The sequence below is a fragment of the Mus pahari genome, chromosome 13 (genome assembly GCF_900095145.1).
Source record: "Mus pahari chromosome 13, PAHARI_EIJ_v1.1, whole genome shotgun sequence".
NCBI lineage: Eukaryota > Metazoa > Chordata > Mammalia > Rodentia > Muridae > Mus > Mus pahari.
In genome coordinates, this window is record NC_034602.1 from 65,873,900 (window position 1) to 65,891,816 (window position 17,917).

The 17,917-nt window shown below is 47.6% G+C and overlaps 1 protein-coding gene across 2 annotated transcripts in view; it reads left to right on the forward strand.

Moving 5' to 3' along the window:
* Nucleotides 1-5,731: 5,731 nt before the first annotated feature.
* The window catches only part of Kit (KIT proto-oncogene, receptor tyrosine kinase), a 78,610-nt gene continuing 66,424 nt past the window's right edge, over nt 5,732-17,917 (forward strand). Inside the window, exon 1 of one of the 2 annotated variants that reach the window (XM_021210217.1) lies at nt 5,732-5,857. In XM_021210217.1, coding sequence (XP_021065876.1) covers nt 5,791-5,857 — 67 coding nt within the window. In that variant the 5' untranslated portion in view covers nt 5,732-5,790. The remainder of the gene's footprint in view (nt 5,858-17,917) is intronic. The other variant, XM_021210218.1, reaches the window with a different exon arrangement.

A 17,917-nucleotide genomic window follows, 5' to 3' on the forward strand; every position in this document is an offset into this window, starting at 1 on the left:
GTGTGCGTCGTACCTGCACGATCTTAACTTCACGGATAGAAGATTTTCAGATGCCCGTTGACACAGCAAGGACTATTTAACAACAAAGTTGAAAAGGCTTACACTGGTGCTGTAAGTGGCGCGGTCCGTTAGGAACACTTCCGGTCTGGAAGAGAAAACTCTCTGGCTTCTCCCGTTAGGCAGGGTTAATGATCGAGCTAAGGGGCAAACACACAGGAAGGTGGGACCACCCCTAGGAAGACACATTTGCCTTAAGCCATCCTAACAGAGATAGGCAGACTAATTATCCCTTCAGTAAGGTAATGGACTTCTCCTTCCCAGGATTCTCTAACTCGGTCGTAGAGGATCACTGATATGTGACTTCGTAAGTTGGCCAGAAAAGCACCACGTTTTCTTTTTCTTATTTCTACCTCCGTCCTAAGAATGCTTTCCCCAGCACTTTGGACTTGGTGCTCTCTACCCTGCGGCCCTGTGCTGATCAGCCACACTGACTTTTTTCTTCCCCTTTCCATTTTTACAGCTGCTGAGATTTACCGCTGGCCTCTCTCCGGGCTGGGGGTGGGTGGTTGTGTGGAATAGGAGGAGTGGGGTCAGGGGTTCTTTTAAACTCTAATAAAAGTACCTAAAAGCTTCCCTTTGCGCCTGCTCTTAAATTCCTTTATCAACGGAAACCAAGAACCCCTAGAAGAGATCCCAGTTTCCCTGGTATCATCAGGTGACGACAAGGGGATCCCCCCCCCCAAAGTTTCTGGTAACATAACTCCCTCATTTCTAGGAATCAACCTAGGTAAATACTCAAAGGCAAACAGTCTTCACCAGGATGTTCATGAGCAAGTATTTCATAGTGGCTAAAAACACTGAAAAAAAGAATGCAGAAACGAGGACTGGAGAGAGAGCTCACTAAGGAGAGCACCCATAGACATAAAAGTGAAATCTATTAAAAACATACAGAGATATTTAAGTACTCAGTATTGTGGTACAGCCATAGAATAGAGAGTCCTAAGTGATACGGAGCAACATTCATATTACTTACAAAAAACATGGATTAAAAATAAACTAATGAGCCGGGCGTGGTGGCGCACGCCTTTAATTCCAGCACTTGGGAGGCAGAGGCAGGCGGATTTCTGAGTTCGAGGCCAGCCTGGTCTACAAAGTGAGTTCCAGGACAGCCAGGGCTGTACAGAGAAACCCTGTCTCAAAAAACCAAAAATAAATAAATAAATAAAAAATTAAAAATAAAAATAAAAATAAACTAATGTAGTACGATCTTAAATCATACGAAGGGAAAAACCTCACCCATGTTCAGAGAAAAGGTTGGGGGGGGGAGAGAGGGACATTAAAATGAGCTATTTGATGTTGACAACTTGATTGGTTTTTCATTTTGTTCTTTTTGATTGTTGGTATTTCCTAAATCATCTACAATAAATGTCCTCACTTTTAGAATCCAAACTATTAAAAGCAAAAAGCTGGCCGTGGCACATTGCCTGTAGCACCAGCACTTGTGAGGCAGAGGCAGAAGGATCAGAAGGAGTTCAAAGCCATCCTCAGCTGCATAGAGAAGTCAACTTAGAAATGTTGGTTGCGTGAGACTATAGTTAACAACAACAATAACAACAACAATGACAATAGCAACAATGACAATAACAACAAAAGTTTCTTTCTATGTAGCCTTGGCTGGCCTATAACTCCTATGTAGACCAGGCTGATCTCGAACTCACAGATTGGCCTGCCTCTGCCTTCTGTGGTCTGCGATTAAAGATATGGGCCACCATGCTGGGTTCAAATGTCTTTTGATCCATCTGTGCAGCATTATTTATCTTTCTAGTGAAAAACTTACATCTTCCTTTGGATACATATCCTTCACTAGTTTGGATTATAGAATATAGGTGAAATTGACCTCTGACCCCAGATCCTTTGGAGGATGGGCATATGAAGCACATCTAGCCAATCATTGTTTTTTTTTTTTTTTTTTTTTTTTTTTTTTGACATAGGGTCTTTCTATATCTCCCTAGCTGACCTGAAACTCACTACACAGACCAGGCTGGCCTTGAACTCACAGAAATCTGCAAGCCTCTGTCTCCCAAGTGCTGCCACTGCACCCAGCTTCATTGTCTTTTACTGATGAGCAAGTGACCTAAGACCAGCAAGTGAGGCTCCGTCACCACTATTATAGAAGAGGCTGATGGGGCAGAAGAGCTGTGCTCTGTTGGCAGTAGGATGCTGGAAGCCTAGCTGCTTGAGCACACATAACACCAACAGAGCAACACAAGGCAGGTGTCTGTGAAGGATGGAGATGGAGGGGGAAAAGCCATTCACATCCAACACACACACACACACACACACACACACACACACACACACACAACCACTATCACCACCACCATCCCCATTCAAATCCTGACAGCTTTGAGTTCTTGGATGCAAGAGAATGTGCAATGAAAGCATCCTTGAGCCTTTCAGGGGTAAGTACCCCAGAATGCTGTTTTCTTTGTTTAAGTCAGTTTGCAATATATTCTTACAATTGGCAGTCAACAGCCCCTCACTAAAATAACGACAAAGACAGAAAAATACATAAAACACAATCACAACAGCAGCTAGGGTTATCACAAAATATAATACAGAACTGACCCATCCGTTCTCTCAGGGAGAGGAAACAGTTCACCTTTGAAAATGTTTAGTTGGACAGTGCTCATCTGTAACTCGGTTCCTTCCCAGAGCCCTGCACTAACTAATAGCACCTTGCGCATGTCTTCTTGCAGTACAAAGCAGTCAGGGGGTCCTATTGAAAATAGCTAACAACCCTAAAAGCACAGGTCCTAGAGGCTCTCTGCTGTGCGCAGCGTTCAACCTGTAATTGCTGGCTCTAAGGAGATGGGAGGTGGGTGTCTCAGGAGTGGGTTGGAACACGGGGCCACTTAGGATGTGCTTGGGGGTGGCTTTTAAAAAAAACAAATCAGTACAATAAGATTTCAATATTCTACCAGCCAATATGGCCTTGTGGAGTGTCCTGGCTCAACATGAGTTCTATTCTCAGATGTTATTGCTTCTTATCAGAACGGCTGTTTTCCCCATCACACGGTGAATTCCTACAGGCAGGGATCTTGTCTTATTAATTTGTGTGTAGGTCTTGGTGCCTACTGGCAAGTCCTGGGCATTCAATAATGTTTGTTGAGTGGTAAACGCCGATGACAATTTAGAACAGTATAATTCCCTACTCTGCTTTTATTTCTTCCCGAACAGAAATTTCTTGCCCGGAATTAAATTGCAATATGGTTTCCTTCTCAACACACTTCTGGAGATGCTATCTTCTCCAATGTCAGTTGATTGAAGAAGGAAAATTGTAATTTTTCCTTTCTCAGGCATAATGTTAATCTTTTAACTCATAGTAACTTTTTTTCCCCTTAACATAAGATGGATTTTAGAAGTCAATCAAGATCCTAGAAGTTTAGGAGTACTGAGTGCCATCACTTACATCTGTCAACCCAAGAGGAAAGTGTAGCTCAATGCCCCTCTGCAACTGCACGGCCAGAACTAGTAGTTCCTAGGATGCTGGGCAGGGCTCCCATCTCAGATCCCACGGATGGTCAGCACGGGACCACATCTACTAACAGTGCCTCGCTCCTCCTTGTTGCCCTGAAGGTGCCCCAAAGTGTGCTTTGAAGGAAGGGGCACATCAATTCGTGTCAGGGGAGGCAGTTATATACCTGGATAATTTGATCATTCTCTAGTACTGACACATTTTAAGTGAATAGTTTGGAAAATGAATTTTCTTAAGCCTGTCAATATCCAAAAGGATGGCTTCAATTTTACATGATGTCAGAAAGCTGGGAAGTGATGTATTATTCTTGATACCGGAAAAGGCCACATGTATTTAAATTGTTATTTTTTGCAGTTATTATCTCCCTTTTATTTTTCCATTCTTAAAAAATACTGTTTGTATTATCTATCTATCTATCTATCTACTCATCCATCCATCCATCCATCTACCTATCTATCTATTACATTTTCGTGGCGGCGTGTCTGCCCTCCTTTACTTTTTTTTTTTTTTTTTTTTTTNTTTTTTTGATTTTTTGAGACAGGGTTTCTCTGTGTAGTCCTGGCTGTCCTGGAACTCACTTTGTAGACCAGGCTGGCTTCGAACTCAGAAATCCGCCTGCTTCTGCCTCCTGAGTGCTGGGATTAAAAGCATGCACCACCATGCCCAGCTGGGGAAACTTATGATAACCAGAAAATAATATTGGTTTGAGGCCTCACACTCAAACACTATTAAGTGTGCAATCTTGGGGCACTTAAAGAACCACAAAAATAAAGTTTATCCTCTCTACTTCATAAAGTTAACTGTAGACCCGGATAACAGGATACTATAAAAACCCTCTACCGAGCAGATTGTTACTGTCCACCCACGGATAGCCGCAGTGACTGTGAAACGTCCCTAGGTAAAAATTGTCTTAAGAGAATTACTTTAGGAGTTGGAGAGATGGGTCAATAGTTAAGAACAAGAAAGTTGGCCGGCCGGGCATGGTGGCACACGCCTTTAACCCCAGCACTTGGGAGGCAGAGGCAGGCAGATTTCTGAGTTCGAGACCAGCCTAGTCTACAAAGTGAGTTCTAGGACAGCCAGTAACCCTGTTTCGAAACAAACAAACAAACAAACAAAACAAGAACAAGAGTAGTTGGGTTCCAGGCACCCACAAGATGATCCACAAACATCTGTAACTCCAGTTTCAGGAGATCTGACAACCTTCTGACCTCCCTGGGCACTAGTCACACACGTGGCACACACACATATTCATGTAAGTAAAACACTCACACACATTTAAAAAAAATTAAAAAGGAAATTACTTTACTTTTATCTTGCTCCTAAGGCAGACCACAGTCGGAGCAAGTTGGGGAAAGGGGCACGCAGAGGGGAAGGGGGGGGGTTGAGGGTGAGATTAAAAAAAAAAATTAACACAAGAGAAAAGGCACCCAAATGCAAATGGGTTTTAAAAACCATGTTTCAAAGCTAACTCCTTCACAGGATACCTCTCCGTAGTCCACTGGCCCAGTTTCCACAAGTCTCAGCAGGAGCTTGGTTGGGCGGAGGTCCACGCTGGCCAATAGAAATCAGCTGTGTTCTTACAGGTTTCGCAGCAGGTGGAGAAACTGAGCATGAAAAATTACTTAAACGTGGGCTCGGTCTCCTACTGAGGTCAGGGGCGCCACGATCCGTCCTCCTCTACTAACAGGAACGGAAATAAATGTTGGGGACCCAGTTTCCTAATCCCTTCGCCCAGCAATCCCGACTAGTAACACCTCCACCAAAAGCCTGGCATATTCTCCCCGCTCTGGAGCTTGCTGGAGGGACCGGTGGTAGTCCTTTATTGTCTAGGGAACACCTGCCAGGTGGCTGGCCCATACTTAATGCGCGCGTGGAGCTGGGCTTGACAAAGCACGGGCAGCACCTGCGTGGCCAGCCAGCCGCCTGGAACTGAAGGACCACCAATGGAGGAAGAGTGCTGGGAGAAAGAGGATCCAGGGTGGAGGGCCTATGGGGGCTCCTGGTCTTAGAGGGCACAGCACCTCTGTGATCAGCATATTCCAGCCCGAGAGCCCTGGGCACCAGGCAGCGGGAGGGAGGGAGACCCGGGCGGGAGAAGGGAGGGGCGTGGCCACGCGCTAGGAGGAGGGCTGGAGGAGGGGCTGTCGCGCGCCGCTAGTGGCTCTGGGGGCTCGGCTTTGCCGCGCTCCGTGCACTTGGGCGAGAGCTGTAGCAGAGAGAGGAGCTCAGAGTCTAGCGCAGCCACCGCGATGAGAGGCGCTCGCGGCGCCTGGGATCTGCTCTGCATCCTGTTGGTCCTGCTCCGTGGCCAGACAGGTGGGAAAGAGCGGCAGACAAGAGGACTGCACCCTCTGTGGGCGCAGCCTGGGTCCGGGAGGGGTGCCACCTGGGTGCGTCCAGAGTGGTAGCTGTTGGCTTTTCCCATGCCTGTATGTTACAGCCACCGCGAAGGTGGTAGGCGGCCGCGGGACTCTGGTGGTCCGCCTCGCTCACCTGCGCTAGGAGACCGCAGCCCGGGCGGTGGAGACCCGGGGCCGAGGGTCCTCTGGGAACCCGGGCAGTGGACTGCAGGCTGCGGGCGAGTTTGGTGATGCTTTTGTGCGGACTGCGCGCGGGTGGCAGTGGCGGGCGGCCTCGGGCTTCGCACCGAGAGCGTCTTCTCTTCAAGCGAGGTGCGGCCACAGCCTCCTTTTTGTTAAAAGTTGCGCGTGGGTGACCGGCTCCCGGGACAACCAGCCCACGGTCCCCGGACGCATGCCGGGCAAACTTGGAGAGCCTTTTCTTGTGGCCGCTGCTTCCCCACCTCGAGCGCTCTTTGTGCACAGTGCTGGGGACTCAACCGCAGCCGCTCTTAACGTGCGTGGCGCCACCCGTGGAGACGAATCTCCGGTTTGCTTGCCCTCCACCCCGTTTTTTTTTTTGCACGGGGAGCACGCGGCGTGAGGCTCTGGGGCGGGACCCCACGAGCCTGTAGGTGGCGGTTATGGGGACAACTTGAGCCGGGCGTGTGGCGAGCAGCCGCTAGGTTGCAGACTTTTTCCTTTTGTAAATCTCGTGCTAGAGGCTCGCCCCTCTCTGCAGCCGCACGGTGTTCATTGCTGCCACGCGCCGGGGAGCTGCTGTAGCCTACGTTGGCCGCCAGCTTCTGGGAAGCAGGGACTGCGTGCGGGGACGCAGCTGTTCTTGCCGCCTCGTGCGCGCTGGACCAGGACCGAGTCAGCCCGCCCCAGCTTTGGAAACCTCTAGTTTCAGTGTGTGCGACTTGTAATCGCAGGTGGTCGTTTTATTGGGGTGGGGGAACCCGAGATCCAGACAACCTCTCTCACGTGATAGCCATACTCAGGGCTGCCTGGGGAGGCTAGGGGTTGGGGGAGAAGGGGTAAGCTTCCTGCAAATAGCATTTGTTTCAAGCTGTTCGAAAAATCTTGTTACTTCTGCAGGGTAACTTGGGTCTCAAGATCTTCAGGTCCCTGGAGCTCCTCAGCCCTGCCCCCCTTTTGCCAGGTGTCGCTGGTGCACTGCCTGTGCAGGTTGCCTGGTTAGTCCCGAAGCCCTGCTCCCTCCCAGGTCATTTTCAAAACAAAAACCAGAAACCCTTTAAGGTTACCTTGATGCTATAGGCTAGAGACAATCTGCGCGCTGCAATAAAGCGTCAGATGGCCACCTTCTCTGTGACCTGTTTTGAGCCCCACTGCTGACTGCGGTTTCCAGATCTCACTCCCTAGATGCTTTTGAAAGGCCCGGAGAGGGCTTTTTTTTTTTTTTTTTTTTTTGTGGGGGAAGCCTTGCATCTGGACCTCTGCGCACAGAGGAGGGGGTCACCAAGGGTCACAAATGAGTGTTCAGATTCCTAGGCATATTTGACCGCTTAGCTGAAAATGACCCCTTAGCTGAAAATGACCCCAGTGATCTTTATGTTTTCCACCTTGTTCTGCTTTAGAGCAAGGTGGACCGGCACAAAGCTCACAGTTCCCCTTTAAAAACAGAAAGGAGCCAATGGTCTGCATTTCCCCCACCCCCCACCCCCATTAGTGTGCTCTGACCAATAACTTTTTGGCAAAGGGAATTTGAAGGTCTGATTCCTGGCACATGGTGTGTTGTAATTCCCTTCTCTGTCTCTCCAGTTTCAGGCCTCCCTTTCAGCCATACTGTCTCCTTGGTTAGGTGCCCTTGGGCGGTCACTTAAATTTTTAAATTGGGAGTGGGTGGGTGGGTGGGGGCTTTGGTTCCCCCCTTCAAAGATACTTGAAGACATTTGCATCACGAAGGATGGGGGAGTTCAGAATATCAGAATATCAGAAAACTGCTTTCTTGTCTAAGGCGCGTGCGCGTGTGCGTGTGCGTGTGCGTGTGTGTGTGTGTGTGTGTGTGTGTGTGTGTGTGTGTAACTGTTATGCTCCAGGCTTTGCAGGAAGCAGTTGTGTTTTTGTTTATGTTGTAACCTTTGGAGGGCTAACCAGTGCCTGCTCTGCAGTAACCCCTCCTTCCGGGGCATTCACAGCCTGTACAGCTCAACAGGATGGTCCTAGAACAGTGAATCAGATGCTCCCCCATCCCCCGTCCCTGCAGGTGCAAGTCCCCAGTCATTCACGCACCTGGCATTCTGGCTTATGATCCTGCTGGAGATAATCTGATAGTTCCTTGAAGAGATCCTCAATAATTTCACATCTCCCCCATTCTGGGCTCTCCCCACCCATCCACACATTTGTGTGATGTTATAAATCACGTATGCCATGTTTTTTGCAACACTCTTCTACTGTGCTTTAAATATCATATCATGGATGTGCTCTGTGCATACTTGGAGCTTCACAATCAGTAAATGTCTGCCAGGCCCCCATACTGAGGGCTTTGCCTGCCATTTCTGTACTCAGGGGGCCCAGGAGGTTAAACCACTACAGCATCTATTCCTATTCCACCATTGTTTTCCAATTGGAGAATAAGGCTCCATATGCCCAACTGTGCATCCATTTATACAATTCACCAGAATCGGTTGTAAAGTAAGACAAACGTATTTAATGAGTGGTTACTCTTAAGTCCGTCCCTGTTGGAGGTTCTGGGGGCCCAGGACAGCTGCTTTGGCTAAGAGGACTTCAGGTGACTTGTCTTAGCACATTTTGGTCTTTTCAATTTGAGTGGGTTAATTTGCTACAAGGATCCACTACTCTATAGTTTGGGTAGGGGTGTTTGAGTCTATCACATGAGGGCTTTGGTGGGGAGAAAAGAAGATACGTTATCTCTAAAATAAAGCTGAAAGTCATTCCCAGCCCCCTCAAATAGCAACGACGACAGCGTTATATATTTGTCCCTGCTATCTGGCTGATCTCGGTGGCTGTTTACCGTGTGACCAAGTACGGTAAAATACAGTGACCGTTCACCGGCAATCCCAGAAGAGATTCTCATCAGGAATGTGCCAGAGTGTTTTGTGGGCTTCCCTGTCGCTCACTGAAGTTGCAGATGTTGTTTTGGTCATGGGTTTTTGCCACTGTTGTTGACAGACCTTAGAAGTTGCTCCTAGGAGTCTTGAGTCATTTCCTCCAGGATCCTCTAGCCAATTAAAGAAAGGGCACGAGGAAATGAGCCAAACCAGCCATGCTGCCCAGAGCAATTCTTAGCTGGATCTAGGTGGCAAGGGCACAGTCTCGTTTCTCCAGAATGAATTAGGTTCAAGAGTTGGCAGGCTGGGGTGTGGAAAGTGCTGTAGTCATGTGTGGTAACTTTTCCAAAAGCGGGATTAAAAGACATTTATCGGGATCCAAGTATGCAAAATTTCATATGCAGCTTCAACAGCACCAGTCGGTATTTTCACGGGGCAAGCAGAACTTGGAAGGAAGTTGCCAGTGGGAGGGAGACATTGGAATGGAGAGCTAATTAATCCAGCAAGGTCTTTGTTGAAAAAAAGAAAAAAAAAAAAAACCCGGAGAGAGAGACCTGGGAGCAAGACTGGCCCCCTGGCTCAGATCACTGGCTGTTTGGGGACATGGTTGTGTGAGCCATCATCTGACTTCAGTCTCTGATCAAGAAAGTCGTTTGAAGTCAGTAGCTAGCTCGTGGGCATGCTTGTTCGACTGACTAGATGCTTCTAGAAAACACTGGAGATGGTGCCTACTGAATGCTCCCACCTGATCATTTCTCCACCTATCCCGTGCTTCAGGTTCCCTCTTGACGGTTCCCGTGTACACCTTGACGGCTAGGCTTCCGGCAGGTCTACAGAATGTAACTAAGTTCCATTACTATTTAGGGCAGGTAGCATTGGCGTTAAGAGCTTGGTTTCTGGAATTAGTATCTGTGAGTTCTCATCCCAGAATCCCGTTTACCAGCTGTGTGATCCGGGACCCTCCTGAGGTCGCTGTCCACGTCTGTATAAGGGGGGAGAGGAAAGGGGGTCAGGGTGCAGTGCAGAAGCTGGGGGTTGATTGCTGGAGGTTCTGTATGAGACATGCTTAGTGCAGAGCTCCTCAGAGGAAGTGGGTGGTCTCCAGTGCGCTCGGATTTTATCGCCCACTTTTAGCTTAGTCTCTTAGAGAGAAAAAAAAAAAAACGCAACTGGTCTAAAACTAGATTACACTGCTTGTCCTTTTTGGCTTTTTTGTTTTTTGGTATTAAGATGAAATTTATGCCTCCATGACTAGGTTTTTTAAAAAAAAATATGCTGTTGCATGCTGCCTTCTCTGCCTCTGTAGTTGGCATCCCCTTATTTGACTTCCCACCAAAGAGCAGAGTTTGGGATAAAAGTTTGGGGATCAAGAATCCAGGTGAAGCCCTCCTCTGGTCCCAGGGGCTCTTTACTCTCCATAAATGGCTTCGCAGACATGAAATTGGAGGGGTTTTCCTGGACTACTTCCCCAGGAGTACAGGACCCTCTCAAATTTGCCCTTGGCTGGGTTCTGACCCACAGCAGGCTGGAAACCACTGCCTTAACGGCTCTGCAACTCACTGGGCCAAGCTTTAAGCACAGGCAAGGCTAGAGAACACTGTGTATCAGTTTAACGAAGTTTATCAATCCCCTGCTGGGTCCTCACAGGGACAGCAGATAGGAGCTCCGGTGGGAGGGACACCCTCAGAGTAACACTGGGGGGGGGGGTGCATATGCATGGGGGTGAGGGAGGGCAGCATTTTTAAAGAGAGGAGCCTCAAGTCTAGTTGGGCGGTATTAGCAGAGACTAGGGGACCGTAGACATCCGCACGGGAGATCTTACTTTGAGATAAGACAGCACGCACCTCTCAGAAGAGGAGCTGAACATCTGCCGCTGTGATGGTTGGAAGAGTTAAGGGAGACGCGGAGCGAGAGGTTCAGATCTTGAGGAACATCTAGTCTTTGGTCTGGTCAGATGGCTGAGGGTTAAGGAAATGGAGGATAAGAAGGTAGAAATGTGGCCCCAAATTAGATTAGCCTCAAGGAATGGGGAGGGAGGAGGGCGTTTACTTAGTGTTGAGCTTGGTCCAGATTGTAAAGAAGGCCTTGAAGGCAAGCAAGGCCAAGGTGGACTTGACTGGGAACAAGGTCACCAGTTGGGGCCACCTGCTTTGCCTTCTGTCCAATTAAGTGCAGTGTGGAACAGCCATGACCTTCTCCAAAACGTGGGCTATCTTTACTATGGGAGGTCAAGATGAAGGGAGAGGGTTTTTGTTGTTGTTGTGTTGTTTGTTTGTTTGTTTTTAACTAAAATGTGTTTATCCTAAAATCGACCCCTTTAACTTTTTGGAATGCACAGTACAGAGTACTAAGTACACTCACATTGTTAGGAAACTAGCGTTACCACTTCATCTTGCAAAACTGAAATGTTGTACCTATTAGAATGAATTAGGTTCATTCACTAATTCATTCACTCCTCACCCATCCCCTGGCTATTACTGTCACTGGACTGTTCTGTGTGTCTGGTCTAAGTAGACCCCCCCCCCCCCACAATGGTTGCTTTCTTCTGGTTGGCTTATTTTAGTACCATAACGTTTTCAGGGGACTTCTGTGTGTGTAAGGCCAGAATGCCATGTTTGTTTGTAGTTTTTGAGACAGGTCTTGCCATGTTGACCAAACCAACTTCACTCCTAATAATCCTGCCTCTGTCTCTCTAGTGCCAGGAGGACATGCGTGTGCCACCAGACCTGGCCAGGGTTCCCTCCTTTTAGGCTGAATAGTTTTCTTTCTATTGTATGTAGGTTGTTTCTCTGCCCACAGCTGGTAGGCACTTGGACTAGCTACTACCTTCTGGAGATTGTGAATGATCTTTCCAGGGGACGTTTTGAAGGGCTATTACAGAATGGGTGTCTCACCTCAGAACGTGAGGCACGCGTTAGTGGGAAGGAGCACAGAAGGACAACTCATTTGCACTCTGAGTGGTACCGGACAAAGGATGGGAAGCCCTGTCGGTTAGGTGTACTCTGGAAATGAGAGAGAAAGCCTGAGAGACCCAAGGGGGGATAAAGATGGCATGCAGTTGGCACGACCTGCCACACACCTAGAAGGGAAGGAGAACTGGGGTTCAGCTGCTGTAGGTTCCTAGCAGTTGTGGTGGATGTTGGTGGGTAGGGGGGTCACAGGGCAGGCTGAGAGTGGGGCGAGGCTCTTCGCTGAGCCCCACTGGGCTTGGGTTGCACTTACCTCAGACTCAATTTCATAGACGCAAAGCTCACTGTCAATGAAATTCTTTTTTGGGTCAGGTCCACGTCAGAAATAAATGAAACCCCAAAGTCTCAATCTCCGGCTCAACGCTATCATGAGAGGATTTGGGGGGATTATGAAGAACTCGTGTGCTAAAGTGTGTCCCGGTCATATGAGAAAAAGAGAGATGTCACAAAAGGAACTGTCCAGTGGAGGTGTGAATAAAACGGGTGTTATGGGTGTAGACACAGACACACAGAGCTGATGAGCAGTTTGGGAAAGCGAGGCCTTTGAAGGCAATGTAAAGAAATTGGATTTATTAGTCCTGGGGATGATAAGGGGAAGAAGGTTGGTTTAGTGGCTGTCAGTCTTCAAGTATTTATAGTCCCTGACAAGAATGGTAAAAGCTGCCAGTGGCTTCAATGCTTCAGAAGGAAACTGGGATTTTTTTTTGTTTGAAAAAAAATTTTTTAAATTGTGGGCTGAAAAAGACTACCATGGTTGGTTAATGGATCTCTGCAGGAGATAGGAGGAAAGCCAGATGTCATTTTGATATGGTCCTATCCTGCCTAACTCAGTTTGGCTTGATGTCCCTTTTATGGTCTGCAATCCTTGTTATGTAGTTTGGGAAAATAGCTGGCCATGTGGGTTTCTTCACTTGGTTGTGTGGTGTTTCTCAGATATAGTGTGAAGGCTCGTAGTCTTTGGCTCCATGGAAAACAGTCAGTGAGGAAGCCACAGCCCAAAAATAGGTTATTGATCTGTTGGGGGTCGGTCATCTAACCACGGAGCAAACTGTGCCGCCGCGTAGTGAATGGAGTGCCAAGATAAGAGAATGGAGGAAGTCTGAGGTCTAGAGAGAGATCCACCCTCACCTAAGGGTGGTGGTGTACTATGGGGAGATCTCACGTGTGGTGGAATCACCCTGCTCTGTGGCTAGGCAGAAAGCTCAGCTGAATACAGGATGCTCAGCAGGGATGTAGGAGCTGGATGCAGGATGCCCAGTGGGCATGTAGGAGCTGGATGCAGGATGCTCAGCAGGGATGTAGGATTCAGGATGCAGCACCACCCTCCTTTTCTGTTGATGGCTTGAGGTGCATTGCTCCTTCTGTGGCTTGCCCACGAGTCTTCATCCCTTCCTCCCTTCCCTTTGGTCATTTCACAGTCATGGTTCAAAGGCACACAGTAGATCAACCAGGGATCTGGGATATGGTGGTAGAGACCTCAGTCCTGCTTACTCACTAGCTTCTGGTTAGATAAGAATGAACGATGATATGTGTAAGGTAGGGTCTAAGGGACGTCAGGGCTGGGCAGGTCCACTAGAACGTCAGGTATCAGCAACTTTAGTTGACAGTCTGGTCGTATGCCTTACAGCTGGGTTAGAAAGCAAGGCTTCTCTCCTTGAGTAGACCGGTGGGTTCAGAGGCATTCTGGGGACCTGAAATAAATCTTGAAGAGGGGGGCTGCCATCCAGTCAGTGTCTGAACAGCAAAAGTGTTGAGCGAGCCAAGAGGCTCCTGTAGAAAGATGCTCTGGAGGATGGGGTGCAAGGTGATAGGGCTAATCTTTAGGGCACCTGGATTTTTCAGACTCCTTCAGAGATTGAAGCGCTTCCCACAATGCCATATGCGATGAGTTTTTTTTTTTTTTTTTTGTAAATGAAATCTGGTCAAGTAATTGCCTATTCAGAGAAATAACTTTTAAAAAATGGAAAAGTATGCGCCGCGCTTGTGCATGTGATTATGTCTGTGTACGTATCATGCAAATCCTGTTCGGGTTTGAACTGAGTTGTTTGTGAGTCCATGGCTAATTACACCACTCACTCCTCATTCCTCCCTGCCGCCCTCGGCAAGCTACTCCCAGCCGTGATTACAGCTATCTGAACACCTGACAGTGGCAAAGAGATGACTTCCCATCCTTTGCTTATTGACAAATCTCTAGTGAGATGAGAACTAGGGTACGCAACAGGTTTTAAAAGAAGCCTTTTTAAAAATTTGCATTCTTTTGAGCTCGAAAACCAAAGGATGAGCAAGACCTGGCTGGCATACACCAGTTCTTACCTGATTCCATGGCCACTCCTGTCTTAGAAGGCTCTAAAGTATACAGGTGGGGCCCATCTCGAAAACAGGGTTGGGAAGAATGGTAGGTCATAGGCAGTCCATAAATCCAGGAATGAGCTCATTTCTGGGTGTATGGACTTGATTTGGTTTGGAGTTTGGGAAACTAGAGTTGCCCTTGGAACCGGCAAAGATGGGCAGAAGACTGTCACCTAAGAGAAGATGTAGGTCCTTGACTCTTGACCTAGAGGGTCACTAGAACAATGAAACAGAGTGCATCCTCCTGTCTCCTTTGCCGGTGTCTTCAAATTGTGAGGCACAATATCCAGCTTGCCTCGGGTGACTTGAGGTGTTTGAACGGCTCAGGAAGGGGCACTCCCAAACGTTCTGACACTACCTGTAATTTGTGTATAATAGGCTACTCTTAAGTGGAGAGATTGTTCCGTGCCTGAGAACAAAGGACAGGGTGGCCACAGTGGACTTCCGCTGCAGTGACTGTGTCTCTATTGGGTGGAAGGATTCAAAGAATGGAATCCAGTACAGATTTGGGGGTGGAGGGGAATGTACTGTGGATATTAGAAGTGTTCAGGCTAGTGGCTGTCATCTTTCAAGGCTAGTGTATGCTTAAAAGGGAGAATAGAACTGTATTTTAAAAGCCAAGACTTTTCTCTGAGAAACTAGACAGGCATTTTAAAGGTAATTGTTAGGTGGTAGAATTATTGTAAATGTGTTTCCACTTCCATCACAATTGTCATGGTGTGGATATCCTCTATTGTTGTTGGAAAGATTTTTGATTCAATAAGTGGGTGATATTTGATTGACTGACAAATACCATGTGGACCGGTTTTTGTTTTTTGTTTTTAATCTAGAAGGTCTCACTATGTAGCTCAGGCTAGCCTGGTACATGATGCTGCCCAGGTGGGCCTCAGTCCCTTGGTCTTTCTGCTCCTTGTCCCCAGTGCTGGCATTGTAAGCCCATGTCGCATAGCCAGCTTTGGTTTTCTTAATATGAAGGTATTAGAGTAGCTAGCAGCAAATTTGTCCTTGAATGTTTTTGTATTTATTTTCATATAATACGTATGCTTAATGCAGGGAAATAGTAGGGATGTTCTCGGCTGTACCAGAACCAGAAAGCGTCACATTGATAGAAGAGGACCCACCGCCCCAGTTTTTAAAATAAGCTTAGCATATGTAGAAGGGGTTGTGGGTTTCTTCTTCAGATCTGAATGTGTTGCCTAATTTACATTTCCAGCATTTTTCAAGGGACATTAACTTAAAATTATCATCCAGTTTAGAACCGCTGTCTCCATAAGGGGCTGGGAAAGCGAGTGCCAGCAGGCAAGGAACATCTCCTGCCACAGGAAGTGCCAAGGGACAGCAGCAGCGTTAGCTGCTGACCAGCACAGCGCCTTCTGTGGTGCTGTTCTTGAACAGCCGGTATGAGTAGCTACTAAAGTTGGGTGCGGTATAGCAGTGAATAGCCCTGACCTGGGGCTTATGTTCTAGTGAATTCTTTCCTCTCAAGAGCTTAGAAAAGCAGGGAGGGAAAGAGAGTAAAGAAAGAAATGTGAAGGCCCGTCTTACAAAAATCTGCTGAATTTAGACTTAATGACCAGCGGTGTCTGGTCAGTGAAGGGCCAAGCAGAGGAAGGCCTGAGAGGGCAGGGACAGGAGCTGGGCTTGCAAGGATGGAGTGGAGGTCAGTGGGAATTTGGGGGTGATTTGGGGCCACTGCCTTCCCAGGAAGGGCTGATCCAGTGGATTGTCATTTGACTCTTTGATTGTCATATATGAATGGGACCAAATCAGAATTGAAACACCGGGGCATCCCCCACCTTCAGGATTTTGGGGCATCTTTAGTGTGCCAGGGTGTCTGTCTGTTTGAAGATATGGAACCCTTTGTTCTAGAACATTCCAGAATGTTCTTTCTTACCTGAGGGAGCTGTTTCAGATGTTCTTTTTTTTAAAAAAAATTAATGTATATGAATGTTATATGTGCATGCACACCTACATGCCAGAATCCCATTACAGATGGTTGTGAGCCACCATGTGGTTGCCAGGAATTGAACTCAGGACCTCTGGAAGAGCAACCAGTGCCCTTAACCGAGCCGTCTCTCCATCCTGTTTCAGATGTTCTTTGGATTTATAGGAGGGTGGGGAGAGGGGCTCATTCTATACCAAAATTAAAACATCCTTTCATCTTTTTTTAATTAAGAATCTGGGTATAGGGCCAGGAGTGGTGGCGCACGCCTTTAATCCCAGCACTTGGGAGGCAGAGGCAGGCGAATTTCTGAGTTCGAGGCCAGCCTGGTCTACAGAGTGAGTTCCAGGACAGCCAGGGCTACACAGAGAAACCCTGTCTTGAAAAACCCCCCAAAAATAATAATAAATAAATAAATAAATAAATAAAAAATAAATAAAAAATAAAAATCTGGGTATGGCCATATTAAAGCCTACAAGACTGTACTTAGACAAAGTGCAGCTTCGACACTGACAGCCCGCAAGTCCCAAGCCTGTTGCCGTATCTGGTCAGGATGAACTACCAGCACGGAGATGTCACGGGATGGGACATAGTGAGGTTTATTTATTTATTTTTTGCATCTCAGCCTTTAGAATGGCCTTTTGGATATCCAGAACGTGTTAAGCTCTGAGCTTTTCAGATTTAAAAATGGGATTTACTGAACTGAGGATTGCGACTTGGGGAATCAGGACAAGAAGTTTTGATCCGCCTGTCCTTGGATGGTGGACATCTGGTCCTTGTGGAGGATCATGGTCCCCTCTTGGCTGAAACTGGGAAGGACATCCCTAAGTTGGTTGACAGGCCTAGTTGATGGTTTTAAGGAGGAAGCCCGAGGTGGTTGCCCTGTGGCTTCAAGCACTGTTGATGAATTCCCTGGCGTTGGATACGCACACGCGGGGTTTTACTGGTCTACGAAATCATTTGTTTGAGGTACTTGAGGAGGATCATGGTCGCCTCTTGGCTGGAACTGGGAAGGTCATCTCTAAGTTGGTGGACTGGCCTAGTTGAAGGTCACTTGACGAAGAAAGGGTAAACCCATTTTGAAAGGCATCAGGTAGCCTCTATTGTTCCTGGCCCCTTTGGAAACTTTTTGGCAGCCATTTTTATTTCAACATGGGGGAACATTTAACGTGATAGTTGCATTGTTGCTGGTGTTTTTAAGGCATTATTTTTTTGTAGCCCGGGCTGGCTTCAAACTCAGTATGTAGCTGAGGACGACACTTCAAGCTCCTGGTCTCCCTGCCCTCACCTCTCAAAAGCCGATACTACAGGTGTGTGTCCTCGCACTTGGCCAGTGCGCTTTTTATCACAGTGGCATTTCAAGGAGAACAAAGTGAGCTCTCGGATCCACGAGGCCAGGCTTGGAGCCTCGCCCCCTCCCCAGTTCGCCATCCCGTTCCTATGGAGCTTGATTTCCATCTAGAAATATTTTCAGTATGTAACTCTCAAATACTGATTTCCTTTCATAAACAGTCACGGTGTCGCATCTCATCGCTGCACCGACACCCCCCCCCCACCTCCCCACCCCCCACCCCCGAGCCTTCCAACACACGGGGGAGGGACACTTTATTCAAGCAGGAAAACAAATCATAGCTCTACCTGCTGTGGAGTATTCAGTGCTCACCTCTCCCCCTGTTGAACGTAAGTAATATAAAAATGTAGACAAGTTTTGTAAGTGTTTGGCTGACGGATGCTGAGAGCAA